Raw genomic sequence first — 13,180 nt, 5'->3', positions numbered from 1 at the left:
TGCTCCTGACTTTAATAGGAGAAGAATCAGAACTGTTTGTTATGGCTGTTTCTTAAAAGGGAAACTTACTGCTTATTGAAAAAGCGGATATGAACAGCACAAACTTGTTCTTTTCCTGCCAAGAAAGTACAGATTATGTCACCACGTTTATTTAAATCTGGTTTCCATTATGTTTTTCTGCTTTCCCCCCTCCTCCCCATCTCTGGTTCTCAGGCACTCAGACAGGACTGGGCTGCAAATCCAGGGAGGAGCTCAGATCCATCTAAAATGATGTAATAGAGGGTAATTCATGCTCTTATTTATTGTTAATTTACATTATATATATATTATATTGATATATATTATTGATATACAGCTGTCAGTTATTGATCTGAGGGAGCCCTTCAAATTAGTTTTGCAGGGTTCTGATTTGTAATGAAGTTAGGCAATCATTAATTTTTTTTTAAATTCCTCCTACTTGCTCAGCTGGAGGCAAGAGTTTAGACCCTTCCTGCAGATCTGCAGGATGCCACAGCGATTTTCTGATTCCTGACACAGAGACACGGTCCTGCCTTGTTTACCAGTTAGTCACTTCAATATAAAAGGATAATTTTTCGGATGTGCTTGGTGCCATCACTGAAAGCAGCCAGTAACAGGATCAAAAATCTGTTTGCAAGTGTACGAAACAGAAAGTGCACATTTGGGAATTTTAAAAGTCGTTGGAAATGAAGCATCTTTGCTGTTTAAAGGGCTAAACCTCATTTCATGTACAGAACCGCCAGATATCCGGGATTATTCTTATTTTACTCCACCAAACAGTAAAATTATAGAGACAAGGGGCCAGGCCCCGAGGAGGGGAAGGGGGGGTATCATGGCGGCCGGCCTACAACTCCCAGCATGCATCGCGTGACCAAGGCGGAGGGTGTTAGTACCGTTCACGGACAGACTACAGCTCCCGGAATACACCGCGCGAGCAAACGGCGCAGAGTAAGGGTGGTGCGACGTGAACTATAACTCCCAGCATGCACCGCGCGGAGAAACAGAATGACCTGCTTCAGTAATTTGGAGGACTACAACTCCCAGCATGCCCCTCGGTCCCATGGGCGGCAACAACCTTTTTCCCGCGCAGGCGCAGAGCGGGCTCGATGCTGTGAGGAGGAGGAGGCGGAGGCGGCGGCGATGGCGCTTAACAAGAACCACTCGGAGGGCGGCGGTGTCATCGTTAACAACAGCGAGAAGTGAGGTGCTATCCCCTTCTCCCCTCCTCCGGCCTCAGGAGCCGGGGGACAGTGGCGAGTTGCCTTCTCCTCCCGCCCTCCTCCTGCCTTGGTTGTGTGGGTCATGGGGGGCGTGTGGGTAAAGGGGGTGGTTTAACCCTCTCGGTGCCGGTGTCGCTCGTCCTCCCCTCACCTCCCTAGGGCTTAGGGCTTGTACGTATCCCCCTGTCCCAGGGCCTGTGCGAAAGGAGCTCTGCTGTGCTCCAGCCACGGGCCTTGCCCCCCTGCACCGCTTCCCTCAGAATCCTGCTGTCCTCAGCCCGCTGCCGTCCCCCTCAGCCCGCTGCCGTCCCCCTCAGCCCGCCGCTGCTGTCCCCAGCCCGCTGCTGCTGTCCCCAGCCCGCTGCCGTCCCCCTCAGCCCGCCGCTGCTGTCCCCAGCCCGCTGCTGTGCCCAGCCCGCTGCTGCTGTCCCCCGTCTCTCCCCCGCGGGCTCGGGAAGCGCTGGCAGAGCTCAGCTCCCTCCCAGGTGATGTGGTCTGGGCCCAGGCCCTGCCCCTCGGGGATACTGCACCTGCATCGTGCCTCAGCTCAAAGGCTGCCCGCCGTGGTTCTCCGGCTTCCTGGAGCACAGCCCCCTTTCTGTGTGTGCGGGAGGGAGCACAGTGTTGGAAAAAGGCGCTGGATATAACCATGGAAACGGCAAGCCTGCACAGAGCTGCCTCTGTCTGCTGCCCTTTGCTGCCCGCACCCGCTGTCTGCCAGCGTGGTTCTGACGTGGCAGTCATCTGCTTCGGGGACAAAGGAGTGCTTCATCCTCCAGGGCTTCTTTCCACAGGGCACTTAAACACCGGTGTAAAAATTCTGCCCCTGACTTCCACTTGGGATGTGGTCTTTCTTAGAAGGCTTTAGTAACATCAGCTCAGGTACTCAAGTTTGCATTCCCTGAGAGGATTGCAGCAGCTGAAGGTGTTGCTGTTCCCTGCCTATCCCTGAGCTGATGCAGCTGAAGTGCTGCAGCCTGAGCAGAGCTGCTCCCACTGCCCTTCCCGAGCTGTTCCTGGAGGGACAGGTATTTGCTGGCAAATGACTGAGCATGGAAACACGTCAGCTGCCAAAGATAGAGGTGGTGGAGATTTCTGCAGCTTTAGGGATTAGAGTTCCTAATGTGGGTGCTGTAATGTCAATACAAGTTACCTGCTGTGCCCATATAACGGTTTTAATCAGATTGTAATTGAGAATTAATGAATCAGTGCTGGCAACACGAGTTAATGAAGTTTTGTGGCAATGAATGGGAGTTGCTCTGCATCACATTTTTGTGTCAGAGGTGCTTGGGCTGTGGTGAGACCTTCAACAGCCATGTTGCATAAGCCAGCCTGAGCAGTTTCTTTTCCTGCAGTCCTTCCTCTGTCATGTTACTAGGGGACAACTGAATTAGGGAACTGATTCAGCAGAAATGCAAAACAATTTAAAACAAACAAAAAAGATCGAAATCTTGAGATTTCAGTCAGTTCAATTGACCAGGTTTGCTGCCTGGTTGTGCAGACAGCAGCAGCTCTGTCAGCACTCTGGGAAGAGAACAAGCAGCCAGTGCTACTTCAGTTGCTGCTGCCAGCAGCAGCAACAACAAAGGCAAACCAGAACTGATTTTAACTGCTCAGCATCTCCATCAGTGCTGAGGTTACAGATGGTTTTGGAAGGTCAGTAAACTTCTGTCCATACTGCACTTCTGCCTTGAGCTGTAACTCCTGTCTCTTGTGTCACTGTTTGCAGTGTTTTGATGACCTATGACCATATAGAAATTACCTTCAGTGATCTGGAGCCAATGCCAGAGGCCTTCAAGGGGACCAAGAAAGGGAGTGTTTTCCTGACTCCCTATCGGGTAAGTGGTGAAAGGCTTTATCTTGTCTAAGGAGATAACAGCCCTGGAGTCTGTATTTAAATGTCCTCAATGCATGAAAGTCAGGGTAATCTACTCCTGCTTGAAGAATGGCTCATCCTCTCCCTCTGGGAAGCATTATGAATTCATGGCATATCCCATCTATTTGTCAACAGATATTAAATCTGATTAGTTCTTGTACAGGCAGCTGTTTAGTCCATTGAACTGGAAATTAGCAGTGGTCTGGAAATGCTGAATGCAGCAGCACAGCTACTAAATCATAGCTGTGTGGAGCAGCAGGTTCTCTGGAAGCTGGGTGGAGCATTATCTGAGCAAGAGACTTCCTGGAAGGCTTTAGTACCTTGAGGATTTGGTTTATCTCTGTGGCTGTTGTGTGCAGCTTTTGGCTTGTGGAACTGGTGATGTGGGAGGGAGGTTCAGTCCATGGAGAAGTCTGTTCATAAAATAAATCAGGGCTGTGTTTCCTGTTTGTTTTCAATGGCTCTTGTAGCATTATTATCTTTTCAGGTTATCTTTGTGTCGAAGGGGAAGGATGCTATGCAGTCATTTGTGATGCCCTTTTACTTGTTGAAAGATTGTGAGATTAAGCAGCCAGTGTTTGGAGCAAATTACATCAAGGGCACAGTGAAAGCAGAGGCAGGAGGTAGGTATCACATAGTGTATGTTCTGTGTCTCAGTTCAGCTGCTCAATTCATAGAAAATCCTGGCTAACCAAACCTTGACACTGTCCAAATGGGTTTTCACACTCCTGTGAAAACGTGCTTCTTTCATTGGCAGCTAAAAACATTCTCCTTATCAACTTCAGTTAAAATGAGCAGATGTGCTCTGCAACCCAATTCATTCCTGCCCTATGCAAAATATAAAGTTCAATCAAACAAATTATCTCAGCAAATAAACATCAGAGTGGAGTCAGCAAGAATGAAGTTGTAATTTTGGGATCACCTTTCCCACCTGCATCCAGGTTCTCCTGTGCCAGAAAGTCAGATCCTTTCTGGCTCTGTTTGGGTTCAGGTGCAGATCCCCAGAGCACTTTCCCCATTGTGTTCCTTGTGCAGTTCAAGGACAGGTGTGCTATTGCTGTAGTGCATCCTGGCAATGAAAATGGCACTTGAAAGGGAATGGACTGACTTGAAACCAATAAATTTAAGGAGCTGTTTCACATTAAACTCAATGAGAAGGCTGTGGCAGACATTTTCAAGAATAATTTGGTTTTGACTGTTTGTTTATTTTTACCAAAGGCACAGAGTTCAGCAGTCTTTCATCCTCAGCTTGATTCAGTCTAGTAGTGGCACAGAAATCACAGCACAGGATGTAAGAGGCTTCAGCTGGAGTTCTGAAATCAGCATTGTAGCTTCTGCCCAGGAGCTGAGTGGGACCATCCAGCATGAGAGGGAGCCTGAGCATTAACAACAAACTCAGCTGTGTGAAAGGCAGAAGGCTTTAGCTAAATCTTTGTGAATTTTCCCCAGAGGCCATCTCTTTTAATGATGATGTTGTCTTAACAGCCATGAGAGTCTGGTTTACTTAAAAGGCTCTTTAATCTACTTGTTTCTGCTTCAGCACAGCTTCTGCTTTGATGCTTTCTTGGGGCTCTGGACTGTGCATGTTTTTCTTTTTCATACTGTAATGTGTGATGTGTCACTAATTTATTTGTTTTTTAATTATTTTTATCCTGACTTGAAATATCTTCCATAGGCTCTAATCTATTTATGTGGTCCATGTTTTTCATTAAGCTCTCTGCTTTGTTGGGCACTCAGACTCCCAAACTAATTTGGAGCTGACAGTTAGGTGTAGTTGCAAAGGCTTTTTAGCAAATGGAATTAACAAAATCCCTGTCTTCTGCACTAATCTTATCCAAAGCAAGAGCAAATCCAGCACTCCTGATAGCTTGGCCTGTGACAGCTGCAGTGGCAACAGCCACAACTCCAGAAAGCTTTTGAAGCTCTCCCTTGTGGATGTTTCTGCTTCAGGTGTCTCTTGACCTGACAATTTGAATTGTGAATTTTTGTGATGAAGCCATAATTCTGCCACTTCCTCTGCTTTTTATTTTTTTTAATTTGGATTTTAGGGATAAGCTCTTTAAAGAATTATATACAGAGCATCTGTAGATGCAGCATGTAACCTAAATAGCATGGAAATGGCTTCTCCTTGCTCCTTAGTGCTGTCTTTGCTCCCTCAGGTGGCTGGGAAGGATCTGCCACGTTCAAGATGACCTTTTCAGCTGGGGGTGCAATTGAATTTGGGCAGAGGATGCTGCAGGTGGCATCACAAGGTATGGAAGTCTGGGGGTGTCTGCCAGAGTTCTGTGGTTTTAGGAGCCCTTGCCTGAAGCTTGCTTTAAAAAATACTTTTTTCACATCCAACAAGCAGTAGATTTATTGGGATGACACTTGTTTTTCTGATAAGGAACTCTCTAAGTTTGTTAGAGTATTTGGCCTGCATTTGAAGCAGGCTTGATGTTCTGATGAGGTCTTGTCTTTGCTTTTCCAGTCTCCAGAGGTGAAATACCCAGTGGAGCTTATGGCTATTCCTACATGCCAAATGGATCCTATGCTTTTGCACCACCTGCAGCTAATGGGGGCTATCCATACCCACCTCCTCCTCCAGGTAGGCCTGGGAAGTGAGGCTGGGGATTTTTCCAGTGAGTAAGAGTTAAAATAGGTAAAAAGGGTAAGAAACACAAATGTTACACAGTGTTTTAGTAATGACTTGTGTAGCTTTTGTTCCTGACTTTAATTATGTTTACCTTGTCTTCTTTTGGTTGATAACCCCACCCAGAGGAGTTAATTCTCTTGCTGTGTGATCTCTTTTCCTGACAGATTTTTATCCTGGCCCTCCTGCAGCAGATGGAAACATGGGCTACATGCAGCTTCCACCCCCACCATACCCAGGGCCCATGGAGCCCCCTGTCAGTGGCCCAGACCTGCCCTCCACTCCTGCAGGTAAGGAGCATGTCCAGGTGAATGAACCCACAACAGTTTTCTTAGGAATGAAGCAGACTTTGTTTCTTGTCTTTTGGGGAGCTTTGAAGCTCCACTTAGAAGTTGATATTTGTTTAGAAGGGGGATTAGGGAGCTCCCCTAATCTCCAGCTTTGTATATTCAGCTCAGTCTGGAGTCCAGCCTGATTCTCTCCAGGGTAGACACCATTAATGGGTATTTTACACATGGATTTATTCTTCTTTTGACAAAAAAAATACAGTTTGTGATTCTCTTGTGGTGGTGATCTTGCCCTAATGGATGAATACAAGGAAACTGATGGTGAAAGGTGTTTGTGGTCCATTTTAGTTCACAACTGTGGCTTTGGTTATATTTGCTTCCCCTTCCCCTGTTTCACTCCTTATGTGATTATTTTGGATGAAACAATATGAAACAGGGGAAGAGATGATGGAAAGGAGCTGGGGAAATATCAGCCTCATTTTTCACTCATTTGGGATTTATTAAAAGGAAAAAAGAGCTATTGTGGTTGGGCACAGCCATAGATCTCTTGCAGATAAGAATATTAGTTTGGATAAGGATTTAACTTTCCTTTTTGGTTTGAATAAACAACCATTCATCTTTGAACTATTATTTAGAAAGTGGCATTGCTCCAGGGGGCTGTACAAGATTTTTGTGTTCTGCAGAAATGGAGGATCTGGATTATCCTCATAAATTACCATCTTTAATACATCCCCTGAGCTGCTATAAACTTGTGCTGCTTTTTCTTTTGCCTGTTGATTTCATTCCCAGGAAGGATGGTTTGTTCACTGCCTCTTTGTAAAGGGTATTGTCTGTATTTAGGCAAGGCAGCAGCAAGCATTTATTTATGCCTAACATGCAAGTCCCAGGTGACATTTCCAAACTCAATCTTCTCTGTTTCACTGGGAATTGACAATTCTGTGGTAACTGGAAGAGATAATGCTCAATTGTGTTTGTTGTAGCTATTCTGCAACTTGAGCACTGATCATGAGGTGCTCTGTTAGTAACCCTTGATGGCCAGGAGTTCTTGTTTTATTGTCAGAGTTCTCTGTGTGTTCCTAACCTGCCTCTTCTGTCCCTGTGACAGCTGAAGCCAAGGCTGCTGAAGCTGCTGCCAGTGCTTACTACAGCCCAGGCAACCCCCACAATGTCTACATGCCCACGGTGAGTCCCTGCTGCTCTGGGCTTGCAGGGGAGCCCAGGTGTGTGTCTGGCACATCTTCTCTCAATGGCACAGCAGAGTTGGTCTGAGCTGGTGTTGGGGGCTTTGAGTTTAATATTTATTCCTAGCCATGCACTGATGTCCTTTTGTCATCTTTATTGCAGGACCAGCCACCCCCTCCTCCATACTTCCCACCAGAGGACAAGAAGAACCAATAAGCTGACACAGAACTTCTCCACAATTCATTGCTTTCTGTTTTTTTCCATTTTGGCAGAATTCTGGGGCACAGTCCATAGCACTGAGGAGTAGAGCCTTCCCCCAAGGCACACTGCTTCAGGGGCTCTAGGAGTAGGTCTGTGCAGAGCAAGGGGAGGGATTTTGGCAGCCTGGATGAGCTGTGGAGCTCTGGAGGTTTGCTGTCCTGCAGCATTCCCTCCTCCCTGTGCACAGCATCACTACACCTTGGGTTCTCTTCACCTGTGACTGCTTCCCTAAGCTCTGTTTCTTTTGATACTTAAATTATACCTCTTTAGAGTCAGCATCTGCTCTAAATTGCTAATTAACATGATCATGACATGGAAACAAGGCTCTTGGGGGTGGGAGGTGTCTTGAATTTACCTTAGTGTGCATCCAAGAGCACCTCTGGACACTGGGATGCCTCTGGTTATTTTTAATCCAGAGTGTCACATCCAGCTCTTTGCTCTGAGAAAGGACTTAAAAGGCACCCTTTGAGATCTCAAAGGAAATACACACCTATGACATTTTTCAGATATATATTAAACTTCCTTGGGTTTCTTTTTTTTTTTAATTTTTTTTTTTAAATCTAAGTCATTCCTGACAATCATAGCAAGTAATCTAATAGCTCTTCAAATTTCTCTGCTGCTCACCATGTATGACAGTGCTGACCAACTTCCCTTCCTCAGACATGCTGCTCTTCACAGGGCTCTCCAGTAGCATCTGACCAGTTTAGATCCCATGGGAACACTAATATTTCTGCAATCTCTTATTTTCCAGTTAGATATGTGAGTTTACTGATGTCCTGAACATTCTCCTCATAGTCTATAATGCACTTTTGTTTTTCCTTTGTTGTAACACAAGTTACACTTTTTGGCCAGTGAAGCATCTTGCTGCTGTGCATTTACCTGGTGAATTAACAGCTGATGGGCAGAAAGCAGTTTACTTCTGCCCTGGAAGCACTGAGAGAATATGCAAAACATTGGAATAAGCTGTAAGGTACAAAGTGTTGTTTATTGCTGTTTGTGTTCCTGGTCCAACTGTGAATTCCCAATCACCCAAACCTGGACTCCTCATAGCATTGATTCCTTGGTCTCTTTAGCAACAACTCCAGTGCAGAACCTCTGCAGGACTGATCAGAATCTGGGCTGGGAAACTTTTGTGTTGTACACTTCACTGACTTCAGACAGCTGAGAGTGAAAATCCTTCCCAGCAAAGTGTGACAGAAGATCCTGTGCTAGGGAACTGCTGAGACTTGCTGCATGCAGCCTGCTTGGAGAGAAAAAAGATCCACCTCTTGTTTTCTTTTTTTTTGAGTTTAGCTGATTAATGAAATTGCTACTGTTTGTGCACTGACTTTTCTAGAATTGCTACTGCGGTGATGTAAAAAAATTATTTAAAAAAATATTTATTTTGAAAGCATTTGATTAATATATTCATGTGAAATGACTTTTGAATGCAGATTTGTTTTGCTAAGACTGTGAAGTAAAAAATCAGCTCAAAAATTTGGGTGTTGGTGTGTGTGAGTGGGTAAACTTCTGGTGAGTTGGTAGCTTTGGATGCAGAGAGGAGGAATTAGAAGCAAAACCACTTGGATTTTATATTTTATTATTAGAAGCAAAATCACTTGGCTTTTCACTGGTGACATCAGTTGCTTGGTTTCTCTTGGGTGCCTTTGTGAATGAAAATAAGGAATTAAAATGTTTCAGCAAACTCCCATTTCACAGTTCCTGTTGGAAGCTGGTGTAGCAGCTGCTTTACTCTATCCAAATGTGTCACCCAGGGTTGTTTTTCCAGACCAATTATCCTCATAAAAGTTACAGCCTGTTTACTGTTTTACTTTGCAAGAACTAGTTCAGCAATTCAGCATAATTAATGTCTCTAAAATATGTCTCTAATTGGAAGCAAGCCACAATTTTATCCTTTTTTTTTCCCTCTAAGTGTGCTGAGGTGCCTGGGTGGTTGTGCCCATGACTCAGGTGTGCTCCCCCTGTGCTCCTGTCCCTGGAAAAGCCAGGAGTTGTGCTCCAGCAGCAGTGCCAGAGCCATTCCTCCCTCTGAGCTGAGCCAGCTGTGTCAGTCTCACTTGGCAGGGCAGGGCAGGTGTGTTCCACGTGGGATCAGGTCCTGCTCAGTGCCCCTGGCTCACACTGACACCTGTAAACAGGAGCTGCTCTCCAGGTATCATCCAAACCTTGCTTGGTTTCATTCCTCTTCCCAGTGTGGCTGCCTCCATTCTCTTGAATTCCCTGACCAGCCAACAGGGACATCTTCCAGATTCTGCTCATTTTTACACCCCTTTTGTCTCCCACATCCTCCCACGTGGCTGTTTGACTGCATTTCAAACCTGGCTGAGCCACTTGGGTTTGTTTTCTGTAGAAAAGGTGGCTGAAGGAGGAAAGCATTGAGATAAAATTTTACAGTCCAGTAGGAGCTGAATAAATCCTGATTTGTGAATTAAATTACTTCAAATCAAGGTTTCCTCAGTCACATCTGTCCAACTGTAAGATGGTGCTGAAACCTTTCTGTTCTGGCTCATTCCCAGTTACCTGTGCTCTGAGACAGAATCCTAGAAAACACAGATTGCATGAACTTTCCAGAGCTCTTGCCCAGCCCCATTCCCTGTGCAGCTCTTAGGCCAACAATCAGAACAAATCCATGAGGTTCTTTTAAAACCTTTACTCAACTAAGTGTGCTTGAGAGAGAAATATTTAGATATGTGCTCCCATGGGAACTCAGCTCCATGGCTCAAGCTGAGTCACTTCCCTTAGAGTGGAGAAGTGGCAAGACCTCCAGAGACACCATGAGGTTTCTGTCTGGCAAAAGGGAAATGCACTCAAAGGATGAGTCAGGATGGAATAAATGAAATATTCCTTAGCACGGGTGTCTGGGCTAAATCTGGAGTTGAAGCTGTGGGCTTTCCACAGTGGTTTGAGGGGAATGTTCCCATTCCCCCAGGCTGGAGCTGAGCACGGTCTGTGGGGAGGGGAGGAGGAGCAAGCCAAGAAAAGAGGTTGGGTGTGGTCTCGATGTGTTTGGAGTGTGCTTCTGGAAAGTGAAGCACATTTTGGGAATGCTGAAAGCAAAGTGGGGCCAAGAGGCAGGTTATACAGTCAGGCAGGTATTGAGCTGAGTGGGCCAGCATGAATCCAGATTTTTGGGTGCTGGTGAAAATCCCTGCCAAAACCCCAAAATTTGGCTTTGGTACTCAGCACTCCCTGCCATCCCCCTGATGGAAACTGGGAGCTGCTCTCTGCTGGGGAAAGGGCTCAGGGAGGGTGGAAGGGTCACCAGTCCTGCTGCCCACGCAGGTTTTAAATATTAAAGCAGGGAAGTGCAATTTGAAGTCTGCTGCTGCTCTGGAAGCAGGGTGGGAGTAGGGCAGGAAGAAATGTTGTGCATTGACACGTCTCCAGGTCTGGCCCCTGCCTCAATGATTAACTGGCTGTGCAGCAGGAGCTGCCATGTGACAGCCAGACTGGTACCATTAAATTCCAGTAGCTGGATGGTGTTATACTGCTGAAGGAAAAGAGGAGGCACAGGGAACAATTAGTGTTGATCCCTTGGCAGAGGCAGATTTTTCCACCACCTACAGTTCTGTTTCTTTGGCTCTTCACTTGAGAAGTCCCTCCCTGCCCCTGATGCTGGGAAATGCAGCTGCTTCCCTCCTCTGGAGAGTGTGGGGCAACTGGGTATTTCCAAAGTGCTTTGAGACCTTGTGCAAAGAAGTGTTGCTGCAGGAACCACAGGTGCTGCTGACAGATTTCCTACTGTCAGCCCTGAAATCCTGCTGCTGCCCTTGGGGGCTGGGGAAGGTCTTTACTCTGGAAGGATTGCCCCATCCTTAGGGATTAAGGATCCTTACCCTGGAAGGATTGCCCCATCCTGTGTGTGCTTGCCTGGCATTGCCTCCAGACAATGGAAGAAAATGAGTCCTTTTCCTCCACACCATTCTGCCCAGGTTTTACCTCAAGTGCTCCAGCTTCATGCATTAATTTTCTGGCTGGGGGGATGCACTAAGAAGTTGTAGGAAATGGAGTTAAGCCCAGCTGGCCAGCACCTCCCCATCCTGTGTGTGCCTTCCTTTGGAGAGCATGAGGAATTCCCACCACTCTCAGAGCTGTAGATGGTCCAGCTGCCTCTGCCACATGATGATTTATCAACTCTGGCTCACAGCTCTGTCTCCCTTTGCAAGCACTGCTGGAGGGGGCAGGAGGTGTGGGGTGAGGTTTGGATCCAACTGCTCCCACAGCACCCAGGAGCAGAGCCAGCCCTTGCCAGTGAGCAGCTCCTGTGGCAGCACAGGCACCAGCACCTGTAAAGAGCTGCCAGGGGTGTGTTGGAGGTGAGTTTTGCCAAGGCAGGCTGTGATCAGGAGGAGTTTCAGGTTAAAGCTGCACAGAAAAGCCCGAGGGACAAATGTGAGGTTTGTGGGTGGGGACAGAACGCTGAGATGTGCAGGGCAGGGATCTTCATTTCAGTCCAGGCTCTCTCTGCAGCCACAGCAGGTGTTACTCACCTGTCTGCTCCCTGGAGTGAGTCAGCTCCAGGAGACTGGAACCAGTATTTCAGCCCCCTCCTTGCCCGAGGGCTGGCCCTGTGCCACTGGAGAGGCCCCGGCGGGACATGGAGTGCCCAGGGCTCGGGGAGCAGAGCAGGGCTCAGAGCTGCTGGATCTCACAGCTCAGGTACGGCTGCAGCAGGATCCCTCCCTGCCGTTCCTGCAGGATGCTGGAACAGAAGGTACCAGCTTGGCTCCATTTATGAGCTCAGCTCAGCAAATCCTCTTTCTAAACTTTTCCTTTCCCCTGCTCAAGTTGTGTCTCCTCCTCCTCCTTTTCCATGTCCTTTGCTCTGTGAGGGCTGGGCTCTGGCTGGGACACTGGCTCTTCCCGTGGCACAGACTGACTGCAATAATATTCCATGTTTTGGCGTGTCCCTCTGGAATGTGGGGGCGGTGGGAGGGGTTGTCCTGCAGCCTCCTCCCATCACCCAAGCATTTGTCTCCTGTTGGGCTTCTCAGGGGCTCTGGCAAGTGTGTGGGGAGAATTGTTGGTGGGAAAGCCATGGGGAGAATGCTCTGTGCTGGAGCTGGTCAGTAATTTTTCATCTGCTCCAGAATAACCTGGTTAATGGGCACCATGGGGGCCTGGAGGTACCTGGGTGTCAGCCCTGGGTTCTTCCACCTTCACAAGCATCCCCCAGGTCCCTCCTCAGCTCAGACACGTGCTGTAGGTCCTGCTGCTCTCAACTCAGCCCCCAAACCAGCAAACAAATTGGCTTTTGAAATCTGTATACCCCATTCTCTGTCCCTGCAGTGAGGGGATGATAAATCCAGTGTCTGAAATGGAATTATCTCACTGGGAAAGGGAAGTGGAAGACAGCACATGACAGTGATGGTGAAAACATTTTAAAGTGGTCACAGTGGTTGCTGTGGGGCAAATGAGGGACATCCAGGTCTTCACATGAAGTCTGTGACTTCTCAGAGTCATCCTTGCACGTCCCTGCCATGGAGCTGGCAGCTCTTGTGCCAAACCTCTGCTCCTGCACAGGGCTCCCAGGGTGAACAGAGCTTTCACAGCTGCCCTGTCCTGGGTGGGTGGCTGGAAGTCCCCTTTGCTCCTCCCAGAGGGATGGGGTTTGCCTTGACATCCTTCTAAGATGTCCCAAATGTGGTGGGAGACTTGTGTTCCCCACTTCCTTCCCAGCTGCCACCATCTTCTGTGAGGTGCC

General features: G+C 47.5%; 1 protein-coding gene across 1 annotated transcript; it reads left to right on the top strand.

The window, feature by feature from the left end:
• The first annotated feature begins 1,083 nt into the window (after positions 1-1,083).
• Positions 1,084-8,952, top strand: WBP2 (WW domain binding protein 2). The gene is made up of 8 exons (XM_056505842.1): positions 1,084-1,217; positions 2,968-3,076; positions 3,602-3,737; positions 5,274-5,366; positions 5,585-5,701; positions 5,914-6,036; positions 7,139-7,215; positions 7,378-8,952. Exons 1-8 carry the CDS (start codon positions 1,159-1,161, stop codon positions 7,429-7,431), a joined length of 768 nt encoding a protein of 255 aa, XP_056361817.1. The 5' UTR covers positions 1,084-1,158; the 3' UTR covers positions 7,432-8,952.
• The last annotated feature ends 4,228 nt before the right edge of the window (positions 8,953-13,180 follow it).

Source organism: Oenanthe melanoleuca, chromosome 18, assembly GCF_029582105.1.
Source record: "Oenanthe melanoleuca isolate GR-GAL-2019-014 chromosome 18, OMel1.0, whole genome shotgun sequence".
Taxonomy (NCBI): Eukaryota; Metazoa; Chordata; class Aves; order Passeriformes; family Muscicapidae; genus Oenanthe; species Oenanthe melanoleuca.
Note: the sequence above shows the minus strand (reverse complement) of the source record. Positions and strands in the feature narration are given on the sequence as shown.

What these genes read in the sequence shown, in the direction of transcription:
- WBP2 (XM_056505842.1), top strand. Translation starts at nt 1,159, where the DNA reads ATGGCGCTTAACAAGAACCACTCGGAGGGCGGCGGTGTCATCGTTAAC. An exon ending in ATCGTTAACAACAGCGAGAA is followed by an intron (nt 1,218 to 2,967) that starts GTGAGGTGCTAT and finishes CACTGTTTGCAG; the next exon opens with TGTTTTGATGACCTATGACC. An exon ending in ACAATGTCTACATGCCCACG is followed by an intron (nt 7,216 to 7,377) that starts GTGAGTCCCTGC and finishes TCTTTATTGCAG; the next exon opens with GACCAGCCACCCCCTCCTCC.